We start from the raw sequence: 19,914 nt of genomic DNA on the forward strand, positions 1-19,914 counted from the left end.
TCCAACAGCTCCCATTCCTTCAACCGTGCATTCAAGTAGATAGACAGACTTTAAGGAAGTTGCACCTTAGAGGATGCACATCATAAGAGCCTTGCTATGGCAAGAATCCTTTGATAGCATTTACTATCAAAATTTCCAGCATTTGCTTAGCCACTCATAGTAATGGTGGCTGGGGGACGGTGGGTGTCTCCTTGCCACCGAGAGGCAGTCCATTGCTTTGCTTGACGGGTGTCCTGACACCAAGTTCTCCTCTGTAGTGACGTGAAATCTGCTTTCTCCCTCTCCTTCCATTGTTCCAGGGGTCACTGACTAAATGCCTCTTTCAGTAACACTGTATTACCAAATCCCAGAACCCCCCAAATCTCAGTATGCTGGGTGCTCTTAGAAGATTGAAAATCCTATACTTCATGCATGTGAATTTATAATCCCAGTAGGTAGTCAGTTTAGGAAATTCTTTAAAGCTGGAGGAGCCACAAGCTAGAAAAATCATCAAAGGCAACAACTACCACTTCCAGTGTGAATACAGTTTCATCAAGTATTGACGTTGGAAACGTTGGCTGTTTGGAGATAGATGTATTGCTCGAGAGGGACAACTCTGGCTGCCTACTGACTGTTCTTCCAACCCAGAGCCTGGGGTGGTCCTGGCTTAACAATCCCCTCACAACTACCTCCTTTTAATCCATCACGACTTCCAATAGACTGCTGAGATGTCTCTCAAAGTCCTCCCCAACAGCTGCCTGGCCCCACGCTCCCCCTGGCTGCCAAGTCTGCCTCTTCTCTCTCGGGGACAGTGGAACAGCCCCCTCACTTGATACCCTGTCTCCAGCCTCTTTCCTTCCAATCCACCCCGTACTCTGCTGCCAGGGGGACCCAGCCCCCATCACGGCAATCCACTACTTAAGAACCTCGCCTCGTTCCTCCCTTTGCTTCTAAAGTGAATTCCAAACTGCTTGGCATGGCGGCATGGCTTTCAATGACCACCACTGTCCGCCCCAAACTGACTCTGATGTCTGGTCTCTCTCAGGTCCCACTGAAAATTCTAAATCCCCCACTCACCGACTCTGGATTTCTAGCCCCAAGCCTGCTCTTTTTCCTGCCTTTGCCTAGGCTCAGCCTCTCCATGGGATGTTCTTCCTTTTGGCGCCTGGGAACTGTCCTGAAACTTTCAAGATCCAGATCCAACAAGCCTGGAATGTGAAGCCATCCCCAAGTCCAGCAGACAGAGCCCATCACTCTGGGCTCCCAGAACATTGTACCCACCTCGTTTCTGCTCTCATCATCTAGTTTTGCTGTATGTTTTGATGTCCATGAGCTCCTCCAGGGCAGAGGCCATGTCTGATTCATATCTGCACCACTCCTGCCCAACCCCTCAGCTCAATAAATGTTTGATGAATGACTGAAGGAAAGAATGTTCATCATCGGAAAATTGCTCATCAGAGCCCTGTACATCAGCATTGCCAAGAGATGTTTTCATCAAATGCGGTTTCTCAGTGTCAGTATCTGCTGCTGTCCTGATTCATCCTGGAGCGTTGGAAATTCATAAGAGCTCACGAGGGTTAGAGGAAAGGTATTTTGTTTGTTAAACAGAAAATCAGGGTATGAGATGGAACACTAACATATGCAAATGCTTATCTTCTTTGTAGGAGAACCTGGGAGAAGCACACTGGATTGTTTTGAAATTAATTCAGCCTGAGTGTCTGTGGAGTCTAAATGCAGCCCTCAGGAGAGTAAATAATGCAGAATGTGAAACCAGAAAGGAGATCTGAAATGCACCAGTAAAAGATCCTTTCAGCCCAACTCCTGCACCAGAACATTCTAGCCAGTAGGATCCCCATGTAATTTGTAAAGATTACAACCTGTTGCAAGAAAATTAGCCAGAGCACATGACTTTAATCATTTAAGAGGCTGCCAGCTTCCTCTGGCCTCGTCAACAGTAGCTCCTGACCACTGAGGCCTCGGGGACAGGTTCTAGGTCGCTTGATTAATATTGATCATTTTGCATGAAGCAAAAATTTCACGTATGTTAATTCTTAGATAGCAAGTGAGAGTGGCTGTCCTGGGTTTGCAAATGAGGGATTTAAAAATATTATTTCCAGCAGCTCCCCTTAGCAGAAGAATCAAAGATGTGATAGCCGAAGCACTCTGGGAATTTTAATTCGATACATGTGTAGTAGCTGGAAACCACCAGGGCCCCGGGGCTCCACGTGCCAACATGGCCTGCTTTGTCAGTTCCTGTGTCCCTTGAAGCAGGAATGGTGTGGGGCTGCCTGTTCAAGGCCATGCGCTGAGATGAGGAAATGAAGGAGCTGGATTTTGGGGTGTCTTTGGCTCGAGGACACCCATTCTAGGGGAATGTTCTTGTCTCTGCCTCAATCAGGGATGGAGAGATGAGATGAGGACCAGCCAGCCAGGGGCACCAAGACTTCTAGCTCTGCACAGGGGATGGAGCTGTCACCGCAGCCTGAGAGCTCGGGGCCCCTGGGGGAAAGCCGTCTGTCTGGAGGGCTGGAAAGGAGGCGGATGTGCCTGTGGGGAGGGCTGGGATGTCGTAGCGGTCCGGGTTCGGATTCAGCCAGCCTGATTGAACTCCAGCTCCATTGCTCTCAGGTCCTGTGACTTAACCTCATTTTGTCATCTTTGAGATGGAGTTGCTAAGCTTATTAACACTGAACTGTGTGATACTGGACAGAGAGGCCAAGGTTCCTCAGACAGAGGGAGCTCTGATTCCCTGGTGATTCTGGAGTGCCTCAGAGGAGCAAGGCCCCAGAAAGGACCAGGGAGCTTACTTCAGTTCAGGAACACTCAGATCCAGGTGACACAGAGTCCCCAGAGGTCAGGCACCCTGCTGGGCTGTGAGCTCCAGGGGCTCTTCCAGCCCAGCCCAGGGTCCCCTTCCCTCCTCCTCCTCCCAGGGAGTGGACGCAGCCCGCTCATCCATTAGAGCATGCGTAGCCACACCTGTCAACACGTCTGACCCACAGCACAAACAGCTGGGCTCCTCGGCTCAGCCTCAGACCTGCCCTGAGAGGAGAGCTTGGTGGCTGGCAGGGCCATGAGGACCCCAGGGTCATGGAGCAGACGGGGGAGGGAATGGCTAAACTTCCAAACTGCATTTCAGCCTCTTGCTAACTCTTCCTCCTGCCTCTTTCCGTCTTTTAGAATCTCCCCTTCCCATTCAGCGCCACAATTCCTGCCACAGGGGGCTTTCCAAAGCCCAGGCCTAAACACATCAGCGCCCTGTTGCACATTTTCACCCTCATGGACCAGGTCCAGGCCCTGTGGCCCCCTTGACCTGGTCCAGCGGCCCTCCAGGCTCATGGCCGGCTGCTCCCTGCTGTGCCCACCAGGATCCAGCCGCACCTGTTCCTGCAGCTCCCTGAATGTGGCTTGAGTTTGATGCCTGGAGCTTTTGCATATGCTGTTCCCTCTCCCTGAAATGCCCTTCACTACTTCTATACAGAGCAAGCTCCTACATCTTCTTCAAAGTCCAAGTGAAGTACTAAGTCTTCTGAAAAGCCACCAGCCCTGCCCCAATCCACCCCCACCATCTTCCTGCCCCGTTTCTTTCTCAATCCACTGGAGCAAGCGGAACCTGGGCACCCAGCAGGCCTGGCTGCAGACAGCAGAGAGCAGCCCCATGTGAGGCCCCATACAGACCCTCCTGATGGATGATCTCCAGACCACCCCAGCGAAGTCAGCCCTGACTCCACGGGGCCCGATATGTCGCTTTCTCTCTGTTGCCTCCAGCTTGCAGGCCCATTTTGCGTCTATCCTGAGCTGGGAAAAAACAACCCCTTCACCACCAAGCACACACCTGGCTCTGCCCCCGACCACACGCCTCCAGGCCATCCTCTGCCTCTCAGTCTAATGGAGGGCAGAGGGGAAATGGAGCTCTGTCCGGTGTCGCTCTGGCGCCAGAAACCTGGCAGGAAAAAGTGACAAGGCTTGTGCTGAGCACAGTGTGGGGTCAAAGCAGACCACAGCTGGGCATCCGGTGCTTCACCAGGAGAGAGGGAGGTGGGAGGAGGACAGGCCCCTCAGCCCTGACCCTGACCTCCTTCCAGGGGGCCACCTCCAACAGACTCCCGCGATTAGAAGTAACAAAGAGAATCTGAAGTCCTTCAGGAACAATACTAAACAACACGAGCACCCTGGGCGTGATATCTAACATCTTTGTGCCTCTGTTTCCTCCCCTATAATGTCGGGCTAATGGCACCCATCACATCCAGCTGTGTGAGGGTTAAGTGTGCTAGTCAGTCCAGGTGAAGAGAAAGCCCGGCCCAGAGCACGCCCAGCATGAACAAGTTAGCTACTCTCTCACTGGGACAGGACTTTACAGTGTACAGCACAGGTCAGAGGTCATATGGACAGGAAGGGGCAGGGGCAGGAGGCACAGTTCTCGTGCTCCATTCCTTTCCATTGAACCCGCACATTTTGCAGGCCCAGCCAGGACTCAGAGCTGCCACATGCACCCCCTGCCCGCCCTCAGAAGGGCTCCCATTGGCTCCTCGTGCTGCTCCCCAACATCTGCTTTCCTGGGGTCACAAAGCCCCAGCCTGGGCTCTTGCGCCTGTTCTCCAGCTAGCCCCTAAATTTATGACCGTGTTTTGAGCTTGCTGCTCAGTACTAACCTTCACCACCCATTTAGGACCTGACTAAGGGTCTCTCTCAGTCCTCTGGTTCCACATACCCAGACCACAGGTCGAAGGTACCCTGTACCCAGTGAACTTGACATAGCCAGGAGCTCCCCTTCCCCACCCCCACCTCAAGGGAGAGTCCCTGGACACGGGACTGGAGTCACAGTGTGGCCAACCGCACACCTCCCTCCTACACCCATCAGCCTCCTCCCCAGGAAAGGGGCAGCTTGCTAGAAGCCTTGAGTAGGCTCTCTGACTCTCAGTCCTGTGAGTATAGACAGTCCCTTCTTGACTTCCCTGGAAGCATGCTCCACGTGCAGCCCCGAGCAGCCCTGATGCCCTGGAATCGCATGGGCTCCCTCACCTGCCCTTATGAACACTCTCCCTGCACCACCTGGGGGGCTGCACATCCCTATCCGTGGGCAGAAACTCATCCTAACCTAGTGGATTCCTCGGGGCTGGGAGGCCTCTGGGCCGAGGCCCAGGCTCTCTTCAAAGCTGGGTCACTGCAGGCCCCTCCAGCTGGGTGTCTTGATCCTTGGGCATCATTTTATAACTGGGTCAATGAAGAGCAGGAAGATAAACAGGGGCCCCAGAATTGATGGAGACAGTACAGGAATGTTCCACGGCCACGGGTGTGCAGACTGCCCTTCACAAAATGGCCCCAAGTCACTGTCCTGCGAGGAAACCTCATACCCTAGATGACCCCATACTGGGAGGAAGGCAGAGGGGGTCAGAGGCCAGAGATCAGAGAAAACCCAGCACTGTCTGTATCTGGGAGACTGGGCACTTCATCTCATGAGAAGGGGCTTGTGTAGAAGAAATGTGAGGGTTTAAAGTGAGAGAGACCCGAGTTCAAATCCTGGCCCTGCCCCTTACTGTGTGACTTTGGGCGGGTGACTTCCCTCTCTGAGCCTGTTTCCTTATATGTAAAAATTAAATAAAACGATAAAACAACAATGACAATAATAATAATAACCTCCCTCAGAGCCAACATCAAGAGTCAATAAGCTAACATATGCGAAACCCCCAGCATGTAGTAGTTGCTCAGTAAATCCTGAGAACTGGCCTGGAGTCACAGCCTCCCTCTGGCCACAGAGTCCCCCTCTGCCCCCATGCCCTCCCTGGCCCCTGCGGCCCCTCTCCCCGTTTTTCTACGCTGTTGCTCTTCCAGAGGGCTCTGGGGCTGGTACCTGAGAGAACTGCCAGTGAAGCTTCATTCTCTTGGCTTTGGCGTAACTGCACTCGATGAGTCGCGGCCGACTGTTGACGTCCACCAGGCACCGGTTGTCATCATCATCGACAGTGGGACTCAGGACACCCACGTGGATCTGCCCACTGCTGGTGTAGTACACGTTCTGAGGGTGGGGGGAGAACGAGGTTAAATGCTAATGACCAGAGAGACGGGAGGGTAGGTGGGGCTGCTCCCCGGGCAGCAGGCAGAGAGATCACAGTCCAGTCGCTTTCAGATTCTTTTCTGTTGCAACGGACAGGAAGAAACCCTTCTGCATTATGATGCAGTATAGTATCTGGTCCACATGTAGAACTGAAACAAAATTTTGAAGAAATAAAACAGCCCTACTGTATGCAATGAACTATGCTCTATTGTATTCTTTCATTGAAAAATATTGTCACAACCTTTTAAATTGATTTCACCATCCACAGTTTAAAAAACACTTCTTGAATCCATTACTTACCGGCTTGCCAACTTCTTCCCTCTGTGAATATTTTGCACAAGATACTGTGCTTGGCTGGTAGCTAAAGAGCCGAAGACCTGGGCCAGGCCTTAGAGGAGTTCAGGCTCTTGCGGGATGGGACGTATGCAACAGGTAACTTTCATTCATACTAAGACTGTGAAGAGCAGGGCGTGGCAAACTTTCTTAACAGGCCAGATGGCAAATATTTTTGGCTTTGCGGGTGTGTTGGGAGGTCCCCAAGGCCACCCCCAGGTTCGATGATTCGCTAGGATTCACAGGACTCAGCATATAGTTGGACTCAAGGCTCTGATTTATTACAGCAAAGGGATGCAAATCAAATCAGCAGAGGGACAAGGCACAGGGCGCAAAGTCTGGGGGAACCAAGCATAGCTTCCAAGTGTCCTCTCCCCATGGTGCGCAGGATGCACGGGATCCCCCAGCAAGCTGTGGAGACGGCGCGTGTGAAGGGGTGTCTACCGGTGAAGCCTGTTAGACTCAATGCCAGGGGTTTTTACTGGGGGTTGGTCACATAGACAGCCTCTCCCTGGTAGGTACCAAATTTGAGACTTCCAGAAGGAAGGCAGGTATTTAGTGTAAATCATATTGTTTGTACAGTCAGCCCAGTGAGCCCCTCTTATCAGTTGTGGGAATGGTGGCAACTCTCCTGAAACCCAAGGTCCCAGTTAAGGGCCCATCTTGTGAGCAGGGCTTTCAAAGGAGAGCCATCAGGTCTGCTGTGGTAACTCTTGTCCGCACAGAGGGCCGTGCAGTCTCTATCACTCGACTCTGCCATCGTAGCATGAACACAGCCATGGACACTACACAAATGAATGGCTGTGTTCCAATAACACTTTATTTACAAAAATGGGGGCTGTCCCATGGGCTGAGATTTGCTGGCCCTGGTCTAGAGGAAAGCCACATGACCCTTCAGTCACTTCCCCAGCCTCAAGCAGTGGTTCCCAGCAAGGGCTCTGAGTGGGCAGTCGGGTTCTCTGAGCTCCTTTCCTCATATCACTAAAGACATTAACACCCCCACCTCCGATTAGGCCCCATGGGCAAGTTGAGATATTGCCTTTCTTTGCTTTAGGTTAGAATTCAGGGTGGGCCCTCTTGTTATTTTGATCTATTCAAAAATTCTCACTGGTAAATAGTTTTGATTAACTCCAAATGATAAAATGAAGTATTTCTTGTCTTAGTAAAGAGGGTGGTTGACAAGGACTTTTTAAACATGGGTGCGGGGCGTAAAAGGGATGGTGGGATGAGAAGGATGTGCAGGCAAGGAGGGTAAGCAAGGGATGGTCCTTTGGGGGCATGTTCTTCCTACCCTCAGAAGTCCAGGGAGGCATGGAGAGGCAGGCAGGGTCACTTCAGACATAGCAAGATCCTCAGGCCAATGAGTCAGTTGAGGTCCCAACAGGAAACAGATGGCACACTCGACAGACAAGAATCCGAGAAGGATACAACAAAGGTATAATTCTCAGTGGTGTGGGTAGGGTGGAAGGGAGCCACAGGGATAGTATAGTTTCCTGGGATGGTAACACAGAGCTGTTACCACTCCCAGGCCCAAAGGGATGAGAGGAGAGAACAGTTACCAGAACCTGTAAGAGAAAAGCTTTGTAGACAGAGCTGACTTTTGAGAAGGGAGGTCTGGTGGTAATGGTGAGTGGGGGTGAATATCCCAGCTCCACCCTCCCCTCACCACCAGGTTCTTCTGCTGGGTCGGCTCACTGGTGGAACCCAAGTGGAAGCCAGAGAACATGGAGCCCATTGCAACATTCCATAGAGTCAGCCTCACAGGGTGGCAGGAAAGGATGGAGGGCGGATCTGGAAGGACAAACGGAAGACACTCATTACAGCAAGAGCTGCTCTCTAAGATAACCTTACAAGTTAGCAGGTTTGGTGAATCCAAGGAAATAGACAGCAAAACTACTAAGGTGACTGATCTTCCCATAACAGAGGTGACAGATCATGGTGACCAATGCTCTGAGCAGAGACCAAATGTAGACTGCCCAGCATCAGTGGGGAAATGTGACCAGAACACAGAGGCAAGAGGAGCCTATTCAACTCCTGAATTGGGTAAGAAGTGGGCTTCTCATCATAATCCTGAGACCACCCATTATGTGGTCTGGGTTTCCAGTTCACCACCAAGGAAAGCTGATGACCTGCTGTGGCTTCCAGTTTACTGGAACTGAGGGGAGATCTGATGAGTGGTAGGATTTAGGAAATTAAATAGATGCAGTTAGGCATCTCATCCATCCATCCATCCCGGCAACAACCAACAATCTGTAAGTTGAATTCTGAGGATACAGAGATGAGAAAGCATAGTCCCTGTCCTGGAAGATCCAACAGCCAAGTTGGGGAAACTACCATATCAGGAATAAAGGCCCCAGTCACACTAACAGGAGAGCTGTCCCTGCTTCCTCTACTCACCTACCCTGACTCTTGCTACTTGGAAAATATAATGAAAACTCATCACCTCCGGAAAGCCTTCCCTGAATGTGCACAGTGTAGGGCCTTAATCTGGCACCTGGGCCTCTCTCCAAAAGGGGCGCACTTGTTTATGCCTTTGGGTCAAAGGCACCATGCTCTCTCCTCAGCACAGAGTCAGCTCTCAGTCCCCTTCCATGCCAGGACCCAGATTTCCAGAGGCTCAGGAGTGTGGGCTGAGAGACAAGGACAGCCAGGGCCTGTCTATGGCTGTCATCAGGGCCTGGCTCTCATCTCCAGGGTGGGCTCCACAGACACAAGTGGCTGCCCAGGTAACAGCTGAAATCAGTTTTATCCACTTAGCTGCTCTGAAATGCCTGGGGGAGATGCTCTGAGAGCCACTTGTGCACTTCCTATCTGGGACAGCTGTCACCAGAGCTGCTTATTGCTCCAGAGGCTGGGAAGTCATAATAGGGACAGACAGTTGTTTGTTATTTAAAACGCAAACAAGAAAGCGCATCCTGAGTGGTGTAACCACGGAGCCGGCACATCACAGAGAGACTCAGCAGAGAGAATTCTCTCACAGCGTCATTTGGACACCTCAAAGGCCCAGCCCGTGGTGGATTAAATCAATAAATGGCCTGAACAGAAGAGAGGAAACAGTTTTGTACAAGATGCCCCACTTTGAGTGCCTACAGGCCCAGCAAGCACAGCTGAGCTTTCTGAGCAATGGAACCTGGAAGGTTTAAGCAAGAAACAACTTAGAACTGTGGTTCTCAACGGCGGGCAGTTTTGCTCCCCAGGGGATGTTTGGCAATGTCTGGAGACATTTTTGGTTGTCATGGGGGGGAGGGGGCAGGCTGCTCCTGGCATCTAGTGGGTGGGGGTCAGGGATGCTGTCAACATCCTACAAGGTGCAGGACAGCCTCCACAGCAAAGGCCCATCCCAGATGTCAACAGTGCCGCTATTGAGAAGCCCTGCCGTAGACGGCTAATGATAAAGGCTGAAGTGTTTTTAGCTCTTACTTGCACCCTTTATCCCACTGAATCCTAATAACAACGCTATGAGGCAGGTGATGCTATTACCCCATCTTGTAGATGAGGAAATTGAGGCACAGAGAAATGGAGTAACTTGTCCAGAGTTGCACAGCGGAACAGTATCTGAGATTTAAACTGAGGCTGTTTGTCACTAGAGCTGCCCCTATGACCTCTCACCTCACACACCTAATCTCCTTCAGGTCACTCCAGCTTTAGCAGCTAGGCTGGAAACGGAGAAGCCAGGATGCTGGCTCTGGAAGCTTCCGCCGTGGTCCATTTGAGCCCTGAGTGGGGCCTGGAGTAAGGGAGCAGCAAGGGGCTGGAGGGGCCTTTACTAAAAGGCACGTAACACAAGATGGTAGGAGGTGCTAAGACAGCTGTGTCTCTCCCGTAACTCCGTCGGAGGTGGCGGGCGGGCTGTTATCCTGTCTGTGGATGTTTTACAAACCTCCAGGGCACAGAAACAACATCCCGGACCACTTAGCTCCCCTCAGCTGCAAATGATTCATTCAGCTCATCCTCTACTCAGCCCCGGATGGCTCAGCAGGGCTGCAAACCCTCTCCCGGTACTTCATTCTGATGCTTGCAAGGGAAAGGGAGAAATCACCGGCAGGGGGACAGAGCAGACACATTCGTATTGCGGGTCTCACACCAGGGCATTTTCCTCTCCCTCAGGCCGGGGGCAGGAGTCATGACTAACGGCCAAGCTGGACAGCCAGCCGGGGAGCCCACAGCCCCCCACCCCACACATTCCTGCCCTGGGTACCACAGAGCCAAAGCCAGACAAAGACCCCCAGGGCTGGAGGGTCCTCTTGCTCTGTGGCTTCATATCCTGGACAAGCAAGGGCCTCCACCGTGCAGGACACCGGTGGACCCCCGCCAAGGTGCCCTCAGCATCCCTTCTCTTCCTGGCAGGCATGGAGGTGGGACCCGCGTCTCTCAGAGACTGAGGTATGGCCTCCACAGGATCCCTCACTGCAGAAGCTGCTGCTGGGGGTGGAACGGGCTCAGGAAGGGAACGGGGAGAGGAGAACAGACATATTTTTGTACACCTGTACACAGGCCCTCTGCTAGGTACTCTCCACACCTGCACTCACCTTCATTTTCAGGATCGGAAACTGAGGCTGAGGGTTTAAAACATCCTGCCAGGCTGCGCAGGCTGACGGCTGCTCTCTCCCTCCCGCCTGGGGGACTTTCCAGGGAAGGCTGGGTTCTCGGCAGGTCAGGGCCTTCCTCCCACTCCCCAAGTGTGTGGAGCAGCCCCGATGGTCTCCCCTCAGCCTGGGCAACACCATCCGCCAGTCCCAACCCCGGCTCGGGCACAGGAGCGCGGCTCCAGAGGGCCATCCTGAACTGTCCCTCGGAACCAGCAACCGAACCACCTGGGCCACTCCCAGATTCTCGCATGGAGCCCTTGGGGCTCCAAGGAGGGGTCTCAGGGGCCTGGGAGTGGAGGCAGGTCTGGGGGGACGGGCCCTGGTGGGGGGTCTAGGGCCCCCTCCCAGCCCATCCAGGACAGATTTTCTCCTTGTTATATTTGGCTTTTGTATAACATTTCGTTCAAACAGAAGGTTACAAAGAATTTACAAAAAGATTTGAAAAGCACTGCTCTAAAACAGGAGGCATTTGTCCAAAAGCAGGATGTTAAGGCTTCGTAAACCTTCATTAGCTTAACCCCCCAACCAGAATTTGGAAACATTGGACGGGTAGCTTCAGCCTCCTGGCTCCCACCTCCAGCAGCCCCCACTCGCTGCATCCTTTAACATGGCCAAGTTCCACAGGTTTCACTCATTCCATCCGTCTTCTATCCGGACTTCGATACCTCCATCATGACACCTTAGCCTCTAAGGAAATTCTGGAGTCGTCCCCACGCTGAGCAGAGGCTGAGAGGAAAGAATTGTGGGATGGGCACCGGGAGAGGAGGACGGCCTCACAGGCAGGACAGGGATGTGGAGCCAAATGGGGCTGGTTAATTACCGACAACACGTTTTCAAGGCACAACAGAGGTACCAGATCTCTTCCAACAATGGGCCTGTGGATTCTGAGCAGCTTTATTTCCTCCATTAAGAGAGGTTTCCTTGGCAGCACTGCCGGCCTGAGTGGGTGCCCTTGAAGGACGAGGTGTCTTAGGGACATTGAGAGACCCTCGCTGAGGCTCTGGCCAGGAGCGGCAGTGGTGGTGCTGGTAAACCTTCCGCCGCCGGGAGAGAGGTGGAGGCTTGGAGTGGGGGAGGCACAGTGGGACACTCTTTACAAGGGGTTCAGGAACCTACCATGGGGAGAAAACAATTCTATTTGCAGGGTGCTTTCAAGGGCAGAGTGACCCAGGGGCAACCAGCATCCCTGTGGTCATTTCTTTGGACACTTGGAGGGCATCCGTACCCTGGAGGATTGTTGCAGCCCAACAAAGAATTAAGAGCCCAGCTCTCTGTGGGAGCCCAGCGACACACCCGGGCAGTAACACAGTCTAGGGGACAAAAATCACGCATAATGGGATGATTACAAAGGGTCAAAATGGGGGGGGGTTGGTAAAGACCCTTGAAGGGAGGGCCCACCTGTGGGCTGGACCACTCCAACAGGGTGGGCTTCCTGGAGGAGGTGGTGTGCACTGGAAGAGAAGGACCTGTGAGCAAATGAAAAGCGGGAGGATGGAGGAATCAAAAGGACGTGCTCTTAAATGCAATCAAGTGGAGGCAGCACTCTCTACCTTGGCTGCACAGTAGAATCCCCTGCGGAGCTTTAAAAACCATAAATCACAGTCTTAGCGGGTTGGGGGGAGGGGCACGCTAGGCACAGGGATTTATTCCAAGTGATTCCAACGTGCAGCCAAGGTTGAAAACTAGCTGTGTTATGGAGAATTTGGGCACCCAGGGAAGAAATGCAGGACAGCACCTACAACTGCCTGGATTCGGAGCCTCCGTCTCATCATGGCGGGCCAGCCAGACCCCTGTCTGCTGGGACATTGTTTCTAAGGCTCTGATACGGTTGGCCAAGATGTAGGAAGCACCACTGTTTAGAACAACGGTTCTCAAAGCGTGGTCCCAGCATCATCTGGGAACATGGTAGAAACGCACATTTTTGCACCCAACCCCAGACCTACTGAATCAGAGAGTAGAGTCCAGGAATGTGGACGCGTGTGACCGTTTGAGAGCCACTGGTCCAGGAGGCAGTGGCCTGGCTGGGGTAGAGGGAACATGGGCTTCCAAGTCTGGTGGACCCGGGTCTCCACTCGGCACCTCCACTCCTCACTTCCCGGCTGGGAAGCCACTCTGAGCCTCAGCCTCCTGTCCTGTGAGATGCAGCGGTGAGGGCTGAAGTATTGATAGCCCCTGTCTAGCCACAGGGACTGCAGGGCAGGAACAGGGCGGGCAGGCATGGCGGTCTCTGTAGGAAGGCAGGAAAAGACCCACGAGGCAGGGGACTGCTCGTCCGGCTGCCCTGCCGTGACCCCATCATCTCAAGGGCCCCGTCCCGAGGCTGACTGCCCAGAGGACCTGCGGGAAAGGATTCACAGAAACACAGGCAGGGTGTGGGCATGACGGGGGCAAGGAGCAGAGCCTCGCTCTGTTAAATTTCAATTTAGAGTGGTGGCTGTGCTGGAAGTGGGCTCTTTGTCTTCTTTACCAAGAATGAGCTGCTGGCTGCTCTGCAGACAGGGCAGGCAGATTTAAGGTTTTGGTTACTAGTCATTAACCCCTTGACACAGAGGTTAGTTCCCGTGCTGAGGCTACAGGGCACTGATGCTAAATCAGGAATGAAGAGGGGTCATTTCCAGAATGATCTTACATTCACTACCCACAGAACTGGGGACATGCAGGGAGTGGGGAGCATTTATAAACATTCTGTTGGCTGTCACTGTGAAGGAGCTTAGAAGTGGAAAGCAAGGTCCCTAGATCACAGGTCCCCTTGTGAGCCCATTTCCCTGGTGGAGGGGGCACAGGCAAGCTAAGCACACGAACCCTGCAGTCTGTGGGGCGAGGTTTGTAACTCGTGCTCTGCCCACAGTCAGTAGGGGATCCAGTTTAATTCTGCAAATGCTCCTTCATGCCCACCAGGGCGCCAGGCCTGAGCCGGGCCCTGGGGAGCAGACAGGAGCAAGTTGTGCCCTCCCTCGAGGAGCCTCCACCTGGCGAGGGGACAGCCAGGCTGAAGGGTGAACAGGAGAGCCTCAGGGCCGGGCTTAGAGCAGACGATGGGGGGCGGGAGCCAAGGCTAGGAAAGCAGCCTGGCGCTGAGGGCCTTGGACCGCACTCTGCTGGCAGCGGGAGCTGTGGCGTCAGATTAGGGTGCCCCTCCACTTGTTAGCACGTCCCAAGGGTTCTCAGAGTCTCTTGCGTTAGACATTCAAGGGGCCTGGAAAGCAAGCTTGGCCTGGAGGTAACTCAGCCCACTTCTGCAAGCCCGTCTGGAAGAATTATTGGGGCCTGCAGGGCAGCAGGAAGAAAAGGCGCCGTCTCAGAACTAAGACTGAATGGAAAAGGTTAGGCTGCGCCTGATTCCCGCCTCCACTGTGCACCTGACCTGCCAGCGGGGAGCAGCCTCTCCGCACGCTCACAGGGCTCCGAGAGTCTGACAGATTCACAGCTGTCTGTGTGTTTTCCTGTTTCCTTCTAGCCCTGTGCCCACAGCACAGGTGTCAGTCATTTCTCTACCACCACCTATGTGCTTGTTTGCAGCCCAGCCGGCCCGAGCAGGAACCCTAAGCCCCCAGCTTGCTTTGTCTGTTCTTCCTGTGTCATTCTGAGTTCCTGGTGTCCCCAGGGCCCAGGGTTTCCCTGTGAGCCCACGAGAGGGCCAGGTGAAAGGGGTCACCCTGGGCATCCTGTGTGGAAACCCAGGCTTGAGCAGGAGAGAATTACCAGTGAGAGACCAGAGACAAACCAGACAAGTGAGCTGCAGGGTTTGTGAAGTATGGGGAGTTTTATTTGCCTTCTTGTAACAGCATCTTGCCTGACCCCGGCCCTAAGGGTAGGCATGTTTCATAGGCTGGCCAATCAAAGAACCCCATTGCCTTGGCCTAGGGATCGGTCCTAGGGTGGGCATGTGACCCAGTCTGGGCCAATGAAAGTCCCCATGGGATTTTCTGTTTGTGGGATCAAGCTGGAAGGCTCTAAGCTCAGAGCTCCCTGCTGCTTCCTTCCTCAGGTAAATCAGAGAAGCCCCTTCCCACTTAACTATAGGAGAGACTACGGTTACACATGAAGGGAACCAGAGTTAAGAGAGTGAGAGGAGTTAGGCAAGCTTCATTCAAGCCCCTGGATCCAGCCCTTCCTGAAGCCAGAGCCAAACATGAACTTGTCAATTACAAACTTCTTTTGCATTTAAGTTGGCTTAAGTTGGGTTTCTGTCACTTGCAATCAAGAGTCTTGACTAATACAGAACATACAGAAGACAGTTCTAGAACACCAAAGAGGATGAGGCAGAAGGATCATCAAGTGATATAGCTCAGTAGTCCTCAGCCACAGGGTGAATGTAAATGTCACGTGTGTATAAGGTTAATTCATTCATTACAAGAAAGCAAGTCACTTGTTTTAATAATAAAGTACTGAAGTTTGTGAATGTCTTTTTTTTTTTTTGCAAGATAAGGAAATATCTCACTCATTTGCACGCCACTGTGTTTTCTTCAGGGGGTGAAGAGCTGGTGAGCCTGGAGGTTCACACAGCCCTGGTAAGGCCCCGGGTGGGCTGAGTATCTGGACATTATCGATCATGTGGGTGTAAGTGCAGAAGCAGAGAACTGCAGAGGAAGCAAGAGTTACGGGGAGATGAGATCAGTATGCTCTAGGATAGGACAAGGGACAGGTGTCCCCCACTGGGCTCGCTGGCTGAGCCCCTCATCTTCTGCAGCCTCCTGTGTCTATCTCTAGGGAGATAGACAACTGCCCGCCTGGAGCCCCTCATCCACGTGCGGCCCCTGCCGCCCCTCCCTCATTCCTCTTGCGCTCGGCCTGCTCCCCAGACCAGCCTGGCTGCCCGGCTCAGGGGCCTGCCTGGGTAGCTCTCTCCAGCAGAGCCCTGACACAGATTGGAGCCGCAAACAAAGGCCACAGGCAGGAATACGCCATGGAGGGAGAGGTCACAGAGGAGGCCCCCTCAACAGCGACGGCCAGGGTGGTGGTCAGGCCCCAGCAGCTGAAGAAGTGGGCTTGTCGCGGGGTGAAGGATGTGCTCAGCATGTGCGCTGCTGTCAGAACAAGATGAGGGGTGCAGAGCCAGGGACCGGGGCAGGCAGCCGTGAAGGGACAGGACAAGGGGGATTGTACTTGGCCTCCAGCGTCTAAGTGACCCATCTCCTCTGAAAATGGCTCTGGCCAGGAGCGGACCCCACAGAGTCTGTATTCCGTGACTCCACCTCCCCATTGGTGCGAGTTGGGCTGTTAAGGGGCAAGAAGGCTCTCTCCTCCCAGGAATTTAAAACATGAAATGGAGAGGGGCAGGCCCGGTGGCACAGCGGTTAAGTGCGCACGTTCTGCTTCGGCGGCCTGGGGTTTGCCAGTTCGATCCTGGGTGCGGACATGGCACCGGTTGGCAAGCCATGCTGTGGTAGGCGTCCTACGTATAAAATAGAGGAAGATGGGCATGGATGTTAGCTCAGGGCCAGTCTTCCTCAGCAAAAAGAGGAGGATTGCCAGCAGATGTTAGCTCAGGGATAATCTTCCTCAAAAACAAAACAAAACAAAACAAACACATGAAATGGAGAGACACAGAGGCGAGACAGCCCTGTAGCTGACACCTTTAGGGAAATTCTCTAGAGAAGATCCGTGGACTTTTATTGCAAGGCCACTGGCGCTGCCCCCATTCCTGCCTTGAACCAGTCAACTGTCTCTTTGTGTCTATAAAATGAACCACCCCAGGTTTCTCTAATAGCACCCACCTTTTGTTTTCAGCTTAAGCTACCCAGATTTGTTTTAGTTGTTGTTGATAATAACCCCCTTCCCTCAAATGAACTAACACAGTTCATTACTAAGTTCTTCATCGTCAAGAAATCCCAAACACCTGCCATCTGACTGTTGGTCCTGTCTGGGCCCCTGTTTTGGAAGGTCTTGCTCGAAGCCCTTCATAGCTGTGTCTGCCTGTCTGCCGGCAGCCTGTGTCTACTCACTGACAACAGCTAAGATGGAGCATATTGTGTGCACGGAGGAAAATGTGTCCTGGCGTTCCTCTTTACAAAAGCACGATGGTCTGCCAACTCGGCATCAGTCAATGCTTGACAGTCGACGCGTGCCCCTTAGCTACTCAACAGATTGATTCACTGCCCGTCCTGTGAGGCCCCTCTGCGTCCTGCTCCTGACTGAGCTAGTACACATCCCTGCATCCTTAGTGTCAGGCTTGGCCGTGTGTCTTTAACCAATGGAATGTGGGCAGAAGAGACGTATGTCATTCCTAAGCAGAAGCTTTAAGAGCAGTCACGTGATCTACCGCTTCTCATCTTTCTCTCTGTCACAGGACTGGCAGTGTCCCAGACGAGAGCTGTTCCTTTGGCCCCAGAAAAAGGTGAAGTGATGCAGAGCTGAAGCTGAGCCAGGATAACCTTGTAGCGTGAGCAAGAAATGAGCATTTCTTGTTGTAAGCCACTGCGATTTGGGGATCATCAGCTCAAGCTAAAAGATAAAGAGAATGGGTACCAGATGAGGGGGGATCCAAACCTTAAAATATGGGACGTTGACTTTGGGGCCAGAAAGTGGGTGGTGAGGAGCCGTCCCTGGAGGCTGGGAAGATGGTGACCTCTTTTACGCAGGGGTGAAACATTTGGTGAAATGGTTACCAATAACTTGGTAGATGGACGACATGGCACATGACTTGTGCTTTAGGTGAAGCGCACGTCTTTGTTACTATCAGCTGCTTTTGACAAGGCGCTGCCAAAGGCAGCCGAGGTCAGAAAAGACCTGGACACACGGCCTGAGCTGGAACGCTTGTTATTGTAAGCCACTTGGATTTTGAGCTCACCTGTTACTGGAGCATAAAGGAGCTTGAGGTGACTGACACAACTGCTTTGCTTTGCTCCTCACCAAAAAATCACCCAAAAATAGAATCACAAAATGTGACCCATGCTTTTAAGGAAAAGCACAAGGGACTTGGGAAATATATACCAAGGGGACTTGATCGAGTGGGGGGTGAGGAGAGAGGTTGACTCAAGAAAGAGTGACTCTGGATCCAAACTGCCGAATTCAAGTCTCCTTGATCACTAGCTGTGTGGCTATAGATGATTTACCTGGCCATTCATGCTCTCAATTTACTCCTCCGTAAAAGCAGGGGATACTAATGGTACCTACAGCATAGGGTTGTTGGGGATTAGATGGACTCAGTGCTGGCTAGTGTTAGACATTAGTGATGCTCTTGTGACACTGGTCTCTCCCCATCAGATTCCAGGTTCGCCAAGGGCAGGGACCATCCTTGTCTTTCTCTATTATCCAACCTACTCCTCGAAATGTAACATATACTCAAAACATAAGAGTTGATTAAATGAATGTGTCAATAAACTATGGCAGGGACACTGAACTCCAGCTCAGCGATCCATCCAGGCTCCCTCCTGGTGCCTGCTTCAAACCCCTTAATCTAAGACTCCTCTAGCTTCTCTCTGTCCAGGTTCGGACCAGTACCTTGGACAATACCCTCCAAGTAGCCCTGTGGATTGACAGCTCAGGTGGAACAGGACTCTCTCTCCAGGACAAGCTTCTCAATATTTGCCCCCAAGACACATTCTGCACCAGGCCTAACCCTTACCTGGCCCCATGAGCAATGCAGGGGCTCAGTTTCTTGCTGGCATACCACAACTGTTACCCTGCACTGAATTAAGAATAGTTTAGAATGTTCCCAGGGAGAAGGGGTGTGTGTAAGGGTGTGTATGTGTGTGTGTGTGTGTGTGTGTAACAGAGATTTTAACATATGGTCAATGGGGATCTGGACTCACCGGCAACATCTGTGATCTGAAAGATGGAGCAAAGAGCATTGTAATAAACCCTGCAGGTAAGATCCAGCAGGGAGATGTTAGCCCAGAAAAATGGACCTCGTGCAGATGAAATGTTAGTGCCTGGTTTTAATTTGCAAATATATATCTCCCTATTTTGCCTGCTCCAACACCACCTCCATCTTCATCTCCCTTTTCCCTAGGAAGAACATAACCTGCTTTAATGGGAAAAAAAGGTCCAGCTCACATCTTTAGCGGATGTTACAGCAATCCGCTAATAGCAATGCCAGATGGACTGCACTACGACAGAGAAAGTGTTAGGAGAGTGAGGCCATTCTTTCTAGGGATTCCTTTTCTTGCCATGTCATAAGATAGCTGCTCAACAGGTATTTCTGGATGAATGAGTGAACAAATGAAGGGGTGAATGAATGAAATAAGGCAAAGTGAACATGATAAGATGTTGTGATTGCTTATAAAAATGGCCACAGATTTTCCCCATCCTTGCATGCAAACCACTTTGCCATGTGACTGTAGCTCCTCCTTTCAAAGATGGAGTCTATTTCTCAGCCCTTCCAGTCTGGGCTTGGCCAAGTGACTTACTCTGGCCAATGACAGAGTTTCCATAGCAAGCACAGCGCAAGCCGACCTGAAAAGCACTCACGCAGGTGTGCTGACCCCTTGTCGCTGCTCTTAGGACCCCTGCCGCCACCAGGGGAAGAAGCCTGGGCTGGCCTCTCAGATGATGAAACACACATGGCCCAGAAGTCCCCTCACTCCAGTTGACAGTCAGCCAACCTCCAGAAGCTGAGGCAACTAGCTGACCAGCAGCTGGCCACAGACACCCCAGGGGGCCCAGCAGCAGAAAGGGCCAGCGCAGCCCAGCCAAATTGTTGACCCTCAGAATCTAAAGCTAAATAAACAGATGTGTCTTAAGTCACTAAATTTTGAGTAGTTTGCTCTGCAGCTAAAGTGTGCCGATACAGGCAGCTCAGCTCACAGGAGCGCTCATGAAGTTTATGGCACAGAGTGCAGGCGCTCAGCAAGTTGCTGTTCCTGTTTTCCTTCCTGATTGGAGAACATAAATTATAATAACGATACTATTTCCCATTTAATGAGCTCTTACTATATGTCAGAGAGGCCAAGTGCTTTATAAATACACTTATTTTACCCTCAAAATAACCCTGGATAAGTGGGGTATTATCATCTC

The 19,914-nt window shown here is 52.2% G+C and overlaps 1 protein-coding gene across 7 annotated transcripts in view; it reads right to left on the reverse strand.

The window, feature by feature from the left end:
• The window catches only part of GALNT18 (polypeptide N-acetylgalactosaminyltransferase 18), a 351,784-nt gene that overhangs the window by 22,422 nt on the left and 309,448 nt on the right, over positions 1 to 19,914 (reverse strand). For all 7 annotated transcript variants that reach the window (XR_011541200.1, XM_070624315.1, XM_070624314.1 and 4 more), the window contains one exon: positions 5,831 to 5,995. Coding sequence is in view for 6 of the 7 variants with exons in the window: in XM_070624315.1 (XP_070480416.1) it covers positions 5,831 to 5,995 (165 nt within the window). In the remaining variant the exon portion in view is untranslated. The remainder of the gene's footprint in view (positions 1 to 5,830; positions 5,996 to 19,914) is intronic.

Source organism: Equus przewalskii, chromosome 6 (assembly GCF_037783145.1).
Source record: "Equus przewalskii isolate Varuska chromosome 6, EquPr2, whole genome shotgun sequence".
Taxonomy (NCBI): Eukaryota; Metazoa; Chordata; class Mammalia; order Perissodactyla; family Equidae; genus Equus; species Equus przewalskii.